Source organism: Odontesthes bonariensis, chromosome 11 (genome assembly GCF_027942865.1).
Source record: "Odontesthes bonariensis isolate fOdoBon6 chromosome 11, fOdoBon6.hap1, whole genome shotgun sequence".
NCBI lineage: Eukaryota > Metazoa > Chordata > Actinopteri > Atheriniformes > Atherinopsidae > Odontesthes > Odontesthes bonariensis.
This window is the reverse complement of record NC_134516.1, coordinates 6,274,876-6,292,804: the sequence shown is the minus strand read 5'-3', so window position 1 is coordinate 6,292,804 and position 17,929 is coordinate 6,274,876. Positions and strand designations below refer to the sequence as shown.

The following is a 17,929-nucleotide window of genomic DNA, read 5'->3' as shown; positions in this document are numbered from 1 at the left end:
GGTTGTGTCGTCAGCGAACTTGAGGATAATATTTGAGCTGTGCACAGTCGCAGCACGACTGTGGCAGCACAGTCGTGGGTGAACAGGGAGAACAGAAGAGGGCTAAGCACACAGCCCTGTGGAGCACCGGTGTTCAGGATCATGGAGGAGGAGGTGTAACTGCCCGTTTTCACCCCCTGGGGCCTGTCCGTCAGGAAACTGTAGATCCAGCCCCAGATCTGTGAGCTTGGTGACGAGCTTAGAGGGAACGATGGCATTGAACGCTGAGCTGTAGTCGATAAACAGCATTCTCATGTGTTCCCTTGGTACAGGTGGGTGGGTGCAGTGTGTGTTGCCAGAGAGATGGTGTCGTCCGTGGATCTAGTTGCTCTGTAGGCAAACTGCAGAGTGTCGGGCAGAAAGGAGCAGATGTGTGTTTTGACTAATCGCTCGAAGCACTTCATGATGACCGATGTTAGTGCGACAGGGCGGGAGTCATTCAGACAGGAAGTCACCGGTTTCTTCGGTACTGGAACGATGGTGGAAGTCTTGAAGGGGGTGGGGACCACGGACAGACGCAGGGAGAGGTTGAAGATGTTGGTGAACACTGTCGCCAGTTGGTCAGCACACGCCCTGAGAGCCCGGCCTGGGATGCCATCCGGTCCTGGTGCTTTCCTGGGGTTGACCGCCTCACATCGTCCCTGTCCAGGATCAGTGTGGCAGCCCCCCCGGTAGCCTGCGCGCTCCTGGCGTGTGTTTTATTCTCCACATCAAACCGAGCGTAGGGCTGAACAGTGTTCGTGTTCCCCCCCTTATAGTCTGTGATACAGCGAAGGCCGCTCCACATGCGCCTGGGGTCAGGGCTATGATAGTTGGACTCCACTGTCCCTGTAGGCCTTCCTGGCCCTTTTGATGGACTTTAGGAGCTCGTATTTGGCTGCTTTGTAGGCGTCAGGGTCCCCTGAGTTGAAGGCAGCGGTCCTCGCCTTTAGTTTAAGGCGAATTCCACTACCTACCCAGGGTTTCTGGTTTGGGTAAGTGCGGACGATACGCTTTGGAATGACTTCGTCGATGCACTTACTTATGTAGACGTCCCTTGAAACTGTTTTTTCCTGCTTCAGCTTTTGTCTATATACGGGGAAAAATAAGATGGAGCAGTGATCTGCCTTTCCAAAAGCTGGGCGGCGGAGGGGTTTGTAGCAGTGATCCAGAGTCTGCTCCCGCCTGGTGTGAAAGGAGATGTGTTGGAAGTATTTTGGGAGAACTTTCTTCATGTTTGCTCTGTTGAAGTCTCCCAAAACAATAGATGCAGCCTCCGAGTGTGCGTTCTCCAGTCCATTCACAGTCCTATACAGCTCATCCAAGGCTAGAGTTTTATCAGCCTGTGGTGGGATGTAAACAGCTCAGGGGTCCTCAGGGGTCCTCATTGGGTCCTCATTGGGTCCTCATGGGTCCTCATGGGTCCTTAGGGGTCCTCATTGGGTCCTCATTGGGTCCTCATGGGTCCTCAGGGGTCCTCATTGGGTCCTCATTGGGTCCTCATTGGGTCCACAGAGGTATGGTTCAGATTAAGAGGTGTCCGTTGTTCCTTTGTGTCCCTGCAGGTTCGCATGAGGACGCCATCCTGATGAAACGCCAGCTGCTACACACATAATCATGCCAATCTGCACACTCAGGGTCAACAGGTGTGTGTGCTCATGACAACATGTCTGACTTGTGGACCTTTCCGTCGTCGTCTCCTCCTCCCATTGTCCATCACTCCTCTCTGTCACTTCCTCCCCTCTCCTCCCCCACGTCATTCAGGAACCATGAACACCCTCCTGCCAAGGTTCTTATTCATGAAATCCCTTATTTGATCTACTTATTCATAGACTCTCTGATGTTTTTATTCATGCTTGCTGTCTTGTGTCTTTACATATTTGCAAACTTTCTTATCAATTTCCGTATTTAAACTTATTGCTTTTCCTCACCCCCAGGTATCCTCCCCTTACTCGTGTCCTCCCCACTTAACCTCACCCAACGCTGTACTCCAGACTCAGGTATCCTCGTTTCAGTTTCCCCAGGTAACCTCCCCTCACCTCTCCCATCCCCAGGTATCCTCGTTTCAGTTTCCCCAGGTATCCTCCCCTCACCTCTCCCATCCTCAGGTATCCTCCCCTCACCTCTCCCATCCCCAGGAATCCTCCCCTCACCTCTCCCATCCTCAGGTATCCTCCCCACACCTCTCCCATCCTCAGGTATCCTCCCCTCACCTCTCCCATCCCCAGATAACCTCCCCTCACCTCTCCCATCCCCAGGTATCCTCCCCACACCTCTCCCATCCCCAGGTATCGTCCCCTCACCTCTCCCATCCCCAGATAACCTCCCCTCACCTCTCCCATCCCCAGGTATCCTCCCCACACCTCTCCCATCCCCAGATAACCTCCCCTCACCTCTCCCATCCCCAGGTATCCTCCCCACACCTGGCATCACAGACGCAGGTATCTCCCTCCCATCTCTATTATCAGTCCCAAATAACCTCTGCCCATTTCCCTCCATCCCAGGTAAACTCCCCTCATCATCTTACCTCTCCTCAGGTTAACTCCCCTCATCATCTTACCTCTCCTCAGGTAAACTCCCCTTATCATCTTACCTCCCCTCACCTTTTGCCTACCCCTCATCAACTTCTCTTCAACCAAACTCCTGATCCAGAGTTAGATTATTCAAACTGGGACGAGTATGAGTCCTCCTCTGAACATTCCTGCTTTCTCAGCAGTTTCTCCTGGCAGGTAAGATGGACCTTTTTACACCAAAAGAACTGCCGGTGTCCCCTGATCAAGACCTGATCGTGTGTTTGTCTCTTCTCTGAAACAGAACCAGACAACAGCTCACCTGGATCTCCACCTCCAGAACCAGAGACAGTTCAGCTCGGGTCAGACTCCTCACAGAGACGAACCGGAGGACACATACAAATCCTACAACACTCACACACTTCATGCCAGTGGCATGTTTGAACAGAGTGACACACCTGGACGAAGCCAGCACAGCTGGTGGCCTGTGGGGCCAAACCTTTCCCAGCAGCAGTGCTCTCCACTGGACTCCACATCTGCAGAAGGTGCAGGGGGAGGGTGGAGCTCCATAGACTTAACCTCGTTGTCTGCTGAGGACTTTCCCACCAACCAGTTCTTCCACGAAAGTTACGCCAATGCCCCACAGCCTTTCTGTAGCCCCACGACTCCCGGTCCAAGTCCTCATCCCCCTCAAACCCCGACGGTCTGCAGTCCAGGCTGTCCAACGCATCCCAGGACAGAGAGGACGGGCTCTCAGGCTCAAACATCCTCACATTTGAACAGAGATCCCACCCTCAACTGTAGATTGAATGAGATTGAAAGCTACTTTCTGGCCTCTGAAACGGGTCAATGCCTCCTCCCGAGCCGAACCGAGCAGGTAGAGGAACTGATGGGTCTCCTTAAAACTGCTAGAAGCTCTGAGACCAGCTTCTCTCCTCAGGGAAGAGGCCAAAACGCCAGCAGTGCTAGGCTGACCTGCAGAGACGAGTGTGGACGGGGTGGAAGAGGTGGAAGAGGTGGAAGAGGTGGAAGGAAAGGCAGAGATGGTCGGCCAGACTTGACTTGGGTTTGTTATATTTCTCTTCATGTTATATGTAAGTTAGTCAAGAAACAGGAGCAGGCTCATTTGGAACACTGCTTTTTACTGTGACTCTTCATTTTCAGGTGAAACAGATGCAACCTGAAAGCAGCTCTGAGGTTGTTGGATCCAGGTAAATCAAAGTGATATTGATATAAATTAGGGCTTATTATCGCGTGAACTTGTTAATTATTTAACGCCGATAAATATTTTATCGCGCATTAACGCAGGTTTTATTATTTATTTTATTATTGTAAAAGTCTGTTGCTCACAGGCTTTTATTTTGTAAAAGTCTGTTGCTCACAGGCTTTTATTTTGTAAAAGTCTGTTGCTCACAGGCTTTTATTTTGTAAAAGTCTGCTGCTCACAGGCTTTTATTTTGTAAAAGTCTGCTGCTCACAGGCTTTTATTTTGTAAAAGTCTGCTGCTCACAGGCTTTTATTTTGTAAAAGTCTGTTGCTCACAGGCTTTTATTTTGTAAAAGTCTGCTGCACACAGGCTTTTATTCTGTAAAAGTCTGTTGCTCACAGGCTTTTATTTTGTAAAAGTCTGCTGCTCACAGGCTTTTATTTTGTAAAAGTCTGTTGCTGTCTGCTGCGGAACAGGAAAAGAAAGTAATCGGCGGATCCACCAAACATGGAGAAGGGTACGGAACTTTTACTCGGCCATTTTCATTTTAAAGTTCTTCCAGACGGCGGAGTCGACAGAACCAAAGTCATCTGTAAACTCTGCCAATATGCCGCCCATTGATTGGATGCGAGACTCCGGTTCTTTTCTCAGATGTTTATTAAAGCCACATCAACACCGTAGAACTAAATGTTCGAGTAAACAAAGTCAAAGACGACATTAGTTGTTGTAATCATTAAAGAAATAGCATTCTTAGCATTGTGGCTGGTACCAATAAATAATCAAAGTAATACTGGCCACTTTAGCCTGTTTCTCAACCAACGGCAGAGTCATTCCCCAGAGGCAATCTTCACGGTCAAAACTAGGATTCTTTAACTTCCACTTCTCCTCTGCATCACATTCACAGTTACAGCAAACACCACGAAGCATGGAGTAATAAAATAAAGATAAACTAGCAGGTAACATCACCGCTACAGGTGTGAAGCTCACGGAGCTAACCGGCGCTACTTCCTGTTTTACTTGTTTCAACATAAAAGCACGTGTTTCAAAATGAATTTTAAAAAAAACTCCTGCATTTAAAGCCAAGTTGAATTGTCTTCTCAGCGTAGTAGTTCCAGTCTAAAATATCACTTAAAGGCAAAACACACAACTGATAGCAGCAAGTCATTCAAGGAAACAGACAGTGGAGCGAGGCTTCTACATAAAAACTACAGAAAGATGCTGATGTTAAAAGTGTGTTTGCACAACAAATGTTATGGCACTTTCATTCATATGGCAGCACATTTAAAATAAAGCTAAATGCTAAAAGCTATACACTACTTTTGGATTCATTTTTGGATTTTGCGTACAAATGAGATTAATCGTGATTAATCAGGGAAATCATGTGATTCATTAGATTAAACATTTTAATCGTTGCCCAGCCCTAGATATGATGTGATGTAATGATTCTAGTTTTTGATTGAATGATTCTACTCTGTGTGTGTGTTGTAGGTTGATGTGCACAGTGTGTAAGCGCGACTTCAGGAGCCTGCCAGCGTTAAATGGTCACATGCGTTCCCACAGTGGCTTCCGGTCACCTACATTAGTGAAAAAGGTTCATTTTTACCATAAAAAATGTTAAAAACAGCTTTTTTGGTCATTTAGGAGGGCACTGAAAGTCCCTAAATGTAACTCAAACAAACGTGTAAACTTCTAGCGGCCATTTTCTGGGGAACAGCGCAAGCTAAGTTTTTCCTGCTTCTCTTCAGGATATCTCTCCAGCCGTTCAAAACTCAGTCGCCATGGTGATGCCAGTCTCTGTGCCTGTCAAAACAAAATGGATGTCTTCGGCACGCGGGGGTGGGCAGAAGAGAGGCAAAGTACTCTCTCTGGCTCCCAGAGGCCGCGGACTCTATCGTAGCCTGATGCACATGGACGAGAGGGAGGCTGTTGCTACTGGCAACGAGGATGGTGAGGTGGCTACCTCTGGTGATGGAGGTCAATACACCCCTCCTCCATCGTTGTGCCCCCAGAGGGCGGGGCCGGGGCTGTACTGCTCCCTCGCCACCAAGAGGCAGCAAATAGTCCAGACTGTCCAGCTCCACAGTGAGTCCCTTCAGTCACACATTACCAGTGAACAGTAACGCTGAGTGGACAGCTTTGACTCATTGTTAAGGTTTGTCTGTGTTTGGCAGATGAATTAGGGGATCCTGCTGCCATGGCAACACCCTGTCCTCCACCTGGAACACTAACATCGGGAATCATTCCACCGTACGTAACAAACCTCCGACTGAATACATTTTCGCTGGTGTCAGTTGCTGATTGCCTGATAACCCAGAGCTGCCAATCACAGGCGGATCAACCTGGGACGGAGATTTCAGGCCGAGATCCCGCCCCTACGGGACAGAAAATGTGCCTGCGCCGACTCCCACGATGCAGTGCTGCTGTGGACCCCATGGGACAAACTGGAATGTCCTGTTAATAAACAGAGAGGTACACACAAAGACACACAGAAGTCATTTCTTTATTGGTTCATTTTACTGATTTGCGTGATTTTGTTCCTATAGTTGAGGCTCTGCTGATGATGGCTCGGTCGAGCGTGTTGCTGGGGGGTGGGAGCAGCCAAGAGTATGCCCTCCAAATCCTATCGGAGTGCAGAGGAGACTTTCTGGTAAAACAATCATTTTAAAAAAACTATTTGTTTTTTAGTTTGCTTATTTGTACAGATCTGTGTGAGGTGACTGAAGTCAAAGAGAAAAGTTTAAAGACAGAAAAAATGCGAAGATAAAAGAAGGCTGAGAGTTGGGGTTAAAAAAGAGACACAAAACTACCACAAACAGCACAAAAAATAATAAAAAAAGAGATAAAATGAGTACAAAGAGACACAAAACTGCACAAAAAATATGAAAAAACACATAAAATGAGTACAAAGAGACACAAAACTACCACAAACAGCACAAAACTACCACAAACAGCACAAAAAACAAAAAAAGAGAGATAAAATAAATACAAAGAGACGCAAAACTACCACAAAAAGTACAAAAAATACTAAAAGAGAGAGATAAAATTAGTACAGAGATACAAAACTACCACAAACAGCACAAAAAATATGAAATAAGGGAGAGATAAAATCAATACAAAGAAACGCAAAACTACCACAAACAGCACAAAAAATATGATAAAAGAGAGATAAAATGAGTACAAAGAGGCACAAAACTACCACAAAAAGCACAAAAAATACAATAAAAGAGAGATAAAATGAGTACAAAGAGACACAAAACTGCACAAAAAATATGAAAAAAGAGATAAAATAAGTATAAAGAGACACAAAACTACCACAAAAAACGAAAAAAGAGAGATAAAATCAATACAAAGAGACACAAAACTACCACAAACAGTACAAAAAATATGATAAAAGAGAGATAAAATGAGTACAGAGACACAAAACTGCACAAAAAATATGAAAAAAGAGATAAAATGAGTATAAAGAGACACAAAACTACCACAAACAGCACAAAAAACGAAAAAAGAGAGATAAAATCAATACAAAGAGACGCAAAACTACCACAAACAGCACAAAAAATACTAAAAGAGAGATAAAATTAGTACAGAGATACAAAACTACCACAAACAGCACAAAAATATGAAATAAGGGAGAGATAAAATCAATACAAAGAAACGCAAAACTACCACAAACAGCACAAAAAGTATGAAAAAAGAGAGATAAAATTAGTACAAAGAGGCACAAAACTACCACAAAAAGCACAAAAAATACAATAAAAGAGAGATAAAATGAGTACAAAGAGACACAAAACTGCACAAAAAATATGAAAAAAGAGATAAAATGAGTACAAAGAGACACAAAACTACCACAAACAGCACAAAAAACGAAAAAAGAGAGATAAAATGAGTACAAAGAGACGCAAAACTACCACAAACAGCACAAAAAACGAAAAAAGAGAGATAAAATGAGTACAAAGAGACGCAAAACTACCACAAACAGCACAAAAAATACTAAAAGAGAGATACAATTAGTACAGAGATACAAAACTACCACAAACAGCACAAAAATATGAAATAAGGGAGAGATAAAATCAATACAAAGAAACGCAAAACTACCACAAACAGCACAAAAAGTATGAAAAAAGAGAGATAAAATGAGTACAAAGAGGCACAAAACTACCACAAAAAGCACAAAAAATACAATAAAAGAGAGATAAAATGAGTACAAAACTGCACAAAAAATATGAAAAAAGAGATAAAATGAGTACAAAGAGACACAAAACTACCACAAACAGCACAAAAAAACGAAAAAAGAGAGATAAAATCAATACAAAGAGACGCAAAACTACCACAAACAGCACAAAAAATATGAAAAGAGAGAGATAAAATGAGTACAAAGAGACCAAAATCTACCATAAAGATAAAAAGGTTCTCAATTAAACACAACCACAACAAAACAATACAATACAATTTGATCACAAAACAACATAAAATCACCAAAAAAAAACAAAAACCTGTTAAAAAGATACAAAGAGCACACGAGAAAGATAAAGAGACAGAAACCAACCAAAAAGAGAGAAAAAATTACCACAACAAGGAACAAAACCATAAAAATTACAATAACCACAATAAAGAAGCATAAAACTACCACAAAAAGATCAAATGAAACACAAAGCCACCTATTTTTGTGATCATTTGATCACAAAAATAGAAAAAAACACCACAAAGTGAGACAAATTATCACAAAAATACAAAAAAACACCACAAAGTGAGACAAATTATCACAAAAATACAAAAAAACACCACAAAGTGAGACAAAATGATCTACTATATTATACCTATGATACTAAACTACAGACATCTTAGTTTATGGGGTTTATGACTTAAATCACATAAAAAGACAGCTGCTTACCTCATGATAAGACATTCCACATTGAATAGTTTGTGAAATGAAATTCGAATGCAATTAAAAGATCTACAGAAACCGATGCAGGAACAGTTCTGGTTCGTTAAAACATGGCTGATTCTGTTTCTTTCTTTCGTTTCTTCTCCTTTCTTCAGCAAACGGTGGAGAAGCTGCTGTTGGCTCCTGAAACCTCCAACAGCAACCAGACCGGTCAGCTGTTACTCATTCATTCTACCAAACACAGCATCTTTTCCATCTCACTGACAGAAAAATGGTGAAATTTGCATGAAATGTTTATTACAGGTGTGAAGTGGAGCAGAGCGGAGAAGCAGCTGCTGGTTAAATCCCTGCAGCTCCATAAAGACTTCAGCAGCATCCAGAAAGCTGTAAGTTTGAACCTCAGCTGCACACTGGAAAAAATGCCCCTCCAAAAATAAGTAAAAAAAACAACAAATACGAAACGTTTTTGCTTGAAATAAGCAAAAAAATCTGCCAATGGAACTAGTGAAAATCGGCTTGTCCAGATTTATTGAAATAAAATGTGATATTTGGGACTTTTGAGATAAAAGTGATCTTGAAATTAGCTTAAAAACCTCTTCAAATGAAAAAAAAAGCTTGTTTCATGTGAAATATGACTCAAAACGAGATGTTTTCAAGACTTTTTCACTTAAAAAGATATTCAAGATGTATTGTCTTCAAACGAGTCCCTTTATCTGGCTGAAATAATACTTGTTAGGCAGTTGTGTCTTATATCAATTGTAATGAGATACTCAATGAGAAAAATATACTTGGTAAGATTTAGATTTTTTCCAGTGCACCCCTTAATGTGGCGTCGCTGGCACCAAGAGTTTGTTCGCTGTATGAATGATGTTTAAAATCATGGAATCAAATGAAAAAGCAACCATGTGATGCAGGATTATAGTAAACATTACACTGGATCTCTATGATTTGCTGTTTTGTGTGTGTTCAGGTCCAGACCAAGTCTCTCTCTGAGTGTGTTGAGTTTTATTATCTGTGGAAGAAGAAACTGAGTCTGAGGACCCCGGCTGGCCTGACCGTCACCCTGCCTCCTACAAACGTAAGAAATGTTGGTCCTGCTGGTGTTACAGAAATCCAGGTTCAGGTCTGTGTTAAATGAAGAGAAAACTATTTGATATTTCAGACTTAAGGCCTCTGTATGCTTCTCCGTCGCTATCCGTCAATCCGACTCCGTGGTCACTAAACCTTTCGAAGTTCTCCGTCGAGATGTCGGATACCCAAGACAGTTCCCCTCCCGATCAGCAGGCAGCGCTACGCTAGACGACCCAATCTGGCGACGTCTATGGTGAAAGTCGTTGATTGGTGGTTCACCTTCCGGCTCCGTTCCACTCCTCACAGCGAACGATGGCGACCGAGAGAGAAAGACTGTTGTTGGAGTTGGAGCTTGTTGATGTTGCAATGCAAATCATTTTGACCAAATGTTGACCGCCGGCACACAGTAAACTCTTTCAAAAATGGCCGTGTTGTTGCTCTGAGAGGAAGGACCTAAACCGGAAAAGTGATTCAGGAAATGATGTTAGCCGACCAATCACAACCCTTGCGGTCTCCGGGAGTCTCCGTCTCCTCAACGGATAGATAGATAGGAATGTTGGCCGACGCACGCAAGCGAAGGCGACCATAAATTAGGCTCAATGGTTCTAATAGTAGACTTTGTGGCCTTTTATTTGTGCCTATCTCGGGACTTGGTGGCCTTTTATTTGTGCCTATGTCAGGACTTGGTGGCCTTTTATTTGTGCCTATCTTGGGACTTGGTGGCCTTTTATTTGTGCCTATGTCAGGACTTGGTGGCCTTTTATTTGTGCCTATCTTGGGACTTGGTGGCCTTTTATTTGTGCCTATCTTGGGACTTGGTGGCCTTTTATTTGTGCCTATCTTGGGACTTGGTGGCCTTTTATTTGTGCCTATCTCGGGACTTGGTGGCCTTTTATTTGTGCCTATGTCAGGACTTGGTGGCCTTTTATTTGTGCCTATCTTGGGACTTGGTGGCCTTTTATTTGTGCCTATCTTGGGACTTGGTGGCCTTTTATTTGTGCCTATCTCGGGACTTGGTGGCCTTTTATTTGTGCTTATCTTGAGACTTGGTGGCCTTTTATTTGTGCCTATCTTGGGACTTGGTGGCCTTTTATTTGTGCCTATCTTGGGACTTGGTGGGCTTTTATTTGTGCCTATCTCGGGACTTGGTGGCCTTTTATTTGTGCTTATCTTGAGACTTGGTGGCCTTTTATTTGTGCCTATCTTGGGACTTGGTGGCCTTTTATTTGTGCCTATCTTGGGACTTGGTGGGCTTTTATTTGTGCTTATCTTGAGACTTGGTGGGCTTTTATTTGTGCCTATCTTGGGACTTGGTGGCCTTTTATTTGTGCCTATCTTGGGACTTGGTGGCCTTTTATTTGTGCCTATCTCGGGACTTGGTGGGCTTTTATTTGTGCCTATCTTGGGACTTGGTGGCCTTTTATTTGTGCCTATCTTGGGACTTGGTGGCCTTTTATTTGTGCCTATCTTGGGACTTGGTGGCCTTTTATTTGTGCCTATCTCGGGACTTGGTGGCCTTTTATTTGTGCCTATCTTGGGACTTGGTGGCCTTTTATTTGTGCCTATCTTGGGACTTGGTGGCCTTTTATTTGTGCCTATCTCGGGACTTGGTGGCCTTTTATTTGTGCCTATCTTGGGACTTGGTGGCCTTTTATTTGTTCCTATCTCAGGACTTGGTGGCCTTTTATTTGTGCCTATCTTGGGACTTGGTGGCCTTTTATTTGTGCCTATCTTGGGACTTGGTGGCCTTTTATTTGTGCCTATCTCGGGACTTGGTGGCCTTTTATTTGTGCCTATGTCAGGACTTGGTGGCCTTTTATTTGTGCCTATCTTGGGACTTGGTGGCCTTTTATTTGTGCCTATCTTGGGACTTGGTGGCCTTTTATTTGTGCCTATCTCGGGACTTGGTGGCCTTTTATTTGTGCCTATGTCAGGACTTGGTGGCCTTTTATTTGTGCCTATCTTGGGACTTGGTGGCCTTTTATTTGTGCCTATCTTGGGACTTGGTGGCCTTTTATTTGTGCCTATCTCGGGACTTGGTGGCCTTTTATTTGTGCTTATCTTGAGACTTGGTGGCCTTTTATTTGTGCCTATCTTGGGACTTGGTGGCCTTTTATTTGTGCCTATCTTGGGACTTGGTGGCCTTTTATTTGTGCCTATCTCGGGACTTGGTGGCCTTTTATTTGTGCTTATCTTGAGACTTGGTGGCCTTTTATTTGTGCCTATCTTGGGACTTGGTGGCCTTTTATTTGTGCCTATCTTGGGACTTGGTGGGCTTTTATTTGTGCCTATCTCGGGACTTGGTGGCCTTTTATTTGTGCTTATCTTGAGACTTGGTGGCCTTTTATTTGTGCCTATCTTGGGACTTGGTGGCCTTTTATTTGTGCCTATCTTGGGACTTGGTGGCCTTTTATTTGTGCCTATCTCGGGACTTGGTGGCCTTTTATTTGTGCCTATCTTGGGACTTGGTGGCCTTTTATTTGTGCCTATCTTGGGACTTGGTGGCCTTTTATTTGTGCCTATCTTGGGACTTGGTGGCCTTTTATTTGTGCCTATCTCGGGACTTGGTGGCCTTTTATTTGTGCCTATCTTGGGACTTGGTGGCCTTTTATTTGTGCCTATCTTGGGACTTGGTGGCCTTTTATTTGTGCCTATCTCGGGACTTGGTGGCCTTTTATTTGTGCCTATCTTGGGACTTGGTGGCCTTTTATTTGTTCCTATCTCAGGACTTGGTGGCCTTTTATTTGTGCCTATCTTGGGACTTGGTGGCCTTTTATTTGTGCCTATCTTGGGACTTGGTGGCCTTTTATTTGTGCCTATCTCGGGACTTGGTGGCCTTTTATTTGTGCCTATGTCAGGACTTGGTGGCCTTTTATTTGTGCCTATCTTGGGACTTGGTGGCCTTTTATTTGTGCCTATCTTGGGACTTGGTGGCCTTTTATTTGTGCCTATCTCGGGACTTGGTGGCCTTTTATTTGTGCCTATGTCAGGACTTGGTGGCCTTTTATTTGTGCCTATCTTGGGACTTGGTGGCCTTTTATTTGTGCCTATCTTGGGACTTGGTGGCCTTTTATTTGTGCCTATCTCGGGACTTGGTGGCCTTTTATTTGTGCTTATCTTGAGACTTGGTGGCCTTTTATTTGTGCCTATCTTGGGACTTGGTGGCCTTTTATTTGTGCCTATCTTGGGACTTGGTGGGCTTTTATTTGTGCCTATCTCGGGACTTGGTGGCCTTTTATTTGTGCTTATCTTGAGACTTGGTGGCCTTTTATTTGTGCCTATCTTGGGACTTGGTGGCCTTTTATTTGTGCCTATCTTGGGACTTGGTGGGCTTTTATTTGTGCTTATCTTGAGACTTGGTGGGCTTTTATTTGTGCCTATCTTGGGACTTGGTGGCCTTTTATTTGTGCCTATCTTGGGACTTGGTGGCCTTTTATTTGTGCCTATCTCGGGACTTGGTGGGCTTTTATTTGTGCCTATCTTGGGACTTGGTGGCCTTTTATTTGTGCCTATCTTGGGACTTGGTGGGCTTTTATTTGTGCCTATCTTGGGACTTGGTGGCCTTTTATTTGTGCCTATCTCGGGACTTGGTGGCCTTTTATTTGTGCCTATCTTGGGACTTGGTGGCCTTTTATTTGTGCCTATCTTGGGACTTGGTGGCCTTTTATTTGTGCCTATCTCGGGACTTGGTGGCCTTTTATTTGTGCCTATCTTGGGACTTGGTGGCCTTTTATTTGTTCCTATCTCAGGACTTGGTGGCCTTTTATTTGTGCCTATCTTGGGACTTGGTGGCCTTTTATTTGTGCCTATCTTGGGACTTGGTGGCCTTTTATTTGTGCCTATCTCGGGACTTGGTGGCCTTTTATTTGTGCCTATCTTGGGACTTGGTGGCCTTTTATTTGTGCCTATCTCGGGACTTGGTGGCCTTTTATTTGTGCCTATCTCGGGCCTTTGTGGCCTTTTATTTGTGCCTATGTCAGGACTTGGTGGCCTTTTATTTGTGCCTATCTTGGGACTTGGTGGCCTTTTATTTGTGCCTATCTCGGGACTTGGTGGCCTTTTATTTGTGCCTATCTCGGGACTTGGTGGCCTTTTATTTGTAACTATCTTGGGACTTGGTGGCCTTTTATTTGTGCCTATGTCAGGACTTGGTGGCCTTTTATTTGTGCCTATCTTGGGACTTGGTGGCCTTTTATTTGTGCCTATCTTGGGACTTGGTGGCCTTTTATTTGTGCCTATCTCGGGCCTTTGTGGCCTTTTATTTGTGCCTATCTCGGGCCTTTGTGGCCTTTTATTTGTGCCTATCTCGGGACTTGGTGGCCTTTTATTTGTGCTTATCTCGGGACTTGGTGGCCTTTTATTTGTGCCTATCTTGAGACTTGGTGGCCTTTTATTTGTGCCTATGTCAGGACTTGGTGGCCTTTTATTTGTGCCTATCTTGGGACTTAGTGGCCTTTTATTTGTGCCTATCTTGGGACTTGGTGGCCTTTTATTTGTGCCTATCTTGGGACTTGGTGGCCTTTTATTTGTAACTATCTTGGGACTTGGTGGCCTTTTATTTGTGCCTATCTTGGGACTTGGTGGCCTTTTATTTGTGCCTATCTTGGGACTTGGTGGCCTTTCATTTGTGCCTATCTTGGGACTTGGTGGCCTTTTATTTGTGCCTATCTCGGGACTTGGTGGCCTTTTATTTGTGCCTATCTCAGGACTTGGTGGCCTTTTATTTGTGCCTATCTTGGGACTTGGTGGCCTTTTATTTGTAACTATCTTGGGACTTGGTGGCCTTTTATTTGTGCCTATCTCGGGACTTGGTGGCCTTTTATTTGTGCCTATCTCGGGACTTGGTGGCCTTTTATTTGTGCCTATCTTGGGACTTGGTGGCCTTTTATTTGTGCCTATCTCGGGACTTGGTGGCCTTTTATTTGTGCCTATCTTGGGACTTGGTGGCCTTTTATTTGTGCCTATCTCGGGACTTGGTGGCCTTTTATTTGTGCCTATCTCGGGCCTTTGTGGCCTTTTATTTGTGCCTATGTCAGGACTTGGTGGCCTTTTATTTGTGCCTATCTTGGGACTTGGTGGCCTTTTATTTGTGCCTATCTCGGGACTTGGTGGCCTTTTATTTGTGCCTATCTCGGGACTTGGTGGCCTTTTATTTGTAACTATCTTGGGACTTGGTGGCCTTTTATTTGTGCCTATGTCAGGACTTGGTGGCCTTTTATTTGTGCCTATCTTGGGACTTGGTGGCCTTTTATTTGTGCCTATCTTGGGACTTGGTGGCCTTTTATTTGTGCCTATCTCGGGCCTTTGTGGCCTTTTATTTGTGCCTATCTCGGGCCTTTGTGGCCTTTTATTTGTGCCTATCTCGGGACTTGGTGGCCTTTTATTTGTGCTTATCTCGGGACTTGGTGGCCTTTTATTTGTGCCTATCTTGAGACTTGGTGGCCTTTTATTTGTGCCTATGTCAGGACTTGGTGGCCTTTTATTTGTGCCTATCTTGGGACTTAGTGGCCTTTTATTTGTGCCTATCTTGGGACTTGGTGGCCTTTTATTTGTGCCTATCTTGGGACTTGGTGGCCTTTTATTTGTAACTATCTTGGGACTTGGTGGCCTTTTATTTGTGCCTATCTTGGGACTTGGTGGCCTTTTATTTGTGCCTATCTTGGGACTTGGTGGCCTTTTATTTGTGCCTATCTTGGGACTTGGTGGCCTTTTATTTGTGCCTATCTCGGGACTTGGTGGCCTTTTATTTGTGCCTATCTCAGGACTTGGTGGCCTTTTATTTGTGCCTATCTTGGGACTTGGTGGCCTTTTATTTGTAACTATCTTGGGACTTGGTGGCCTTTTATTTGTGCCTATCTCGGGACTTGGTGGCCTTTTATTTGTGCCTATCTCGGGACTTGGTGGCCTTTTATTTGTGCCTATGTCAGGACTTGAAGGTTGCCCTTCAGTGATCGAAACTACTTGGAACTCGGCTACATTTTAAACAGAGTGCTGCGCCGTCCTGTGTGTCAGGCTGTTGTGTTGTGAAAAGGATAAAAGGCTTCTTCTTTTTCAAACTGACCTCAACTCAGACATGTGAAAGAGCCCCTCCTCGAAGGCTTTGTGAGCTATGAGTAAACCGTAAGATGCAGTCTGAGTTCCCATGGAGGCGATTGGCTCAGTGTTTCGGGTCAGCGAAGACAAATGAAACTACAGGCTGAGCGAATACAAACCACTGAAACCAGATTCCTGTCATCACTCCACATACGCCCACGACACGAAACACACAATCTGAAACACACACAGGACGCCCACTTCCCGCCACAGCCGCCACCGTTTTCAGCAAACTGTGATGTGACATTTCGAGTAGCCAACAAGTGTGTGTGTGGTCGCAGTTCAGTTAATTTTTCCATCGAGGTCATCTCAACTTATTTAGCTGCGTTTTTTTGTTGTTGCCTTTATGTCGTTTCAAATGTACTTTTATTTGATCCACCTTCGAATAAAACTATAAATACAACATGGCTTCAATAGATTAATCTATTAACATTAATCTTAATCTTAATCTTAATCTTAGATCAACCAAAATTTGTTACCAATCAGTCTGTCTCTTTACTGTTACATTTATATTGTAAACATGGCACGCTGAAACCAAACTTAGCCCCTTTATGTGGACATGTGCATCTTATTAGAACTGACAAGTCCAGACCAACGAGTCCCAAAGCAAGAAACCAGTCAAGACTTGGTAAACTGAATTTGTGCCACAAGACAAGACCTTCAAGCACCAAATCATTCTCCAAGACACAACCAACAGGTTCCACATGAGATCCCAAGTCCAGACCAACAAGTCAAAAATGACTTCCTAAGACGTGACCACCCAGTCCAGTCCAGTCAGTCCCAGTTAAAAACCAACAAGTCCCAAGAAAGTGTCTCATGCCCCAAATAACCTCACAAGTTCAAACCAACTGATCTAAACTCAATAAACAAGAACAACTAGTTCAAGTATAAGAGGTAAGAGAGGACCCACAAGTCTCAAGTTACCCCCTAAAAACAGAGTAAAACGTCCCAGTTATAGACATCCCAGTTCTTCATGGACTGTGTAACCTGGATTAGAATGATAATGACATCATGAAGGTGATAGATGAGTAACTTTCTCTGATTTGTATCATCCTTCAGGGCCAACGGTTGTCAAAGTCTCAGAAGGCCTCATGAAGAACTGGACCGTCGGTCTCCGGGGCAACACACTACCTGCCAACACACACAGATCCAGATGTGTCATTAAGGCTTGAAAACAGGAGAACTCGGACATCTTTGTTGCTTGGATCTCAGATCCTGTCTAAGTCTTACATGTGATGTCACCTGTATTTATTCCCAGCTGTCTTTTAGCTGTATCATTTCAGCATTCTTAGATTTAGTTAAGCGTGTTTTCCTCAGTAGGTTGTAGCTTCAGATGTGGTAACACAGCCGTGTCTTTGTAATTATGGTGAGCAAATAAAGCGAGAAAATGAGGACGACCGAGCATCTTATTTGAGCTTTGTGGTAGGAGAGTAGCTCTGGACATCAGGTCAGGTATGTTGGCTTATTGTTTTCCCTCTTTAATGCTCTGAGTCTCTCTTTGTTTTCTGCCCCAGGGGCCTGATGCTGATCAAAGCCCTGCTTATTGCTGCCTGAATAAAAACCCAAAGAAAAGGAAACACCAGCTGCCTCAGGCTTCGTGTCTGACTGCAGCTTCTAACAGCAAGATTCTGCTTTTTTCTGTCAACTTCGCAGTAATAAGAATTCCATAAATATCCCAAATCTGCTGGAACTACTACATTCAAGACCCGAATGGGTCAGACTCATGTGCATCAGGGACGTCCAGCCCTGAATAAGTCTGACAGGGGCTGGTAGCACCAAAAGGCCTGGATGAGAGAGGTCTGTCAGGCCGGTCCAGAGTCAGGCCTGATGTGTTAAATGTCACGACTTAGATGTGGGTCAAGATCTAAGTTAGGACCGGCAAATTCCAGGTCAAGACCATAAAGTCCCAGGTCAAATGATATGTTCAGACTAACAGGATCCGTGTCGAGTTTCAAGTCCAGACCAACAAGAACCAGGTCAAGATAAAAAGTCATGAAATAATGAGCTGCTAAATGCTCGATGCTCAACCTAAAACGGAGAAATTACATCTTTGTGCACAAAGACGCTGTCATATTCAATCATATTTAATCATATTTAGTCATATTTAATAATATTTCATCATATTCAATCATATTTAATCATATT

The 17,929-nt window shown here is 44.0% G+C and overlaps 1 protein-coding gene across 1 annotated transcript; it reads left to right on the top strand.

Moving 5' to 3' along the window:
• Positions 1-1,586: 1,586 nt before the first annotated feature.
• LOC142391317 (uncharacterized) lies at positions 1,587-17,176 on the top strand. Its single transcript, XM_075477086.1, has 13 exons — positions 1,587-1,807; positions 1,956-2,747; positions 2,833-3,594; positions 3,693-3,739; positions 5,224-5,326; positions 5,481-5,817; positions 5,907-5,982; positions 6,065-6,204; positions 6,279-6,382; positions 8,776-8,830; positions 8,924-9,006; positions 9,591-9,698; positions 16,844-17,176. Exons 1-13 carry the CDS (start codon positions 1,685-1,687, stop codon positions 16,877-16,879), a joined length of 2,766 nt encoding a protein of 921 aa, XP_075333201.1. The 5' UTR covers positions 1,587-1,684; the 3' UTR covers positions 16,880-17,176.
• The last annotated feature ends 753 nt before the right edge of the window (positions 17,177-17,929 follow it).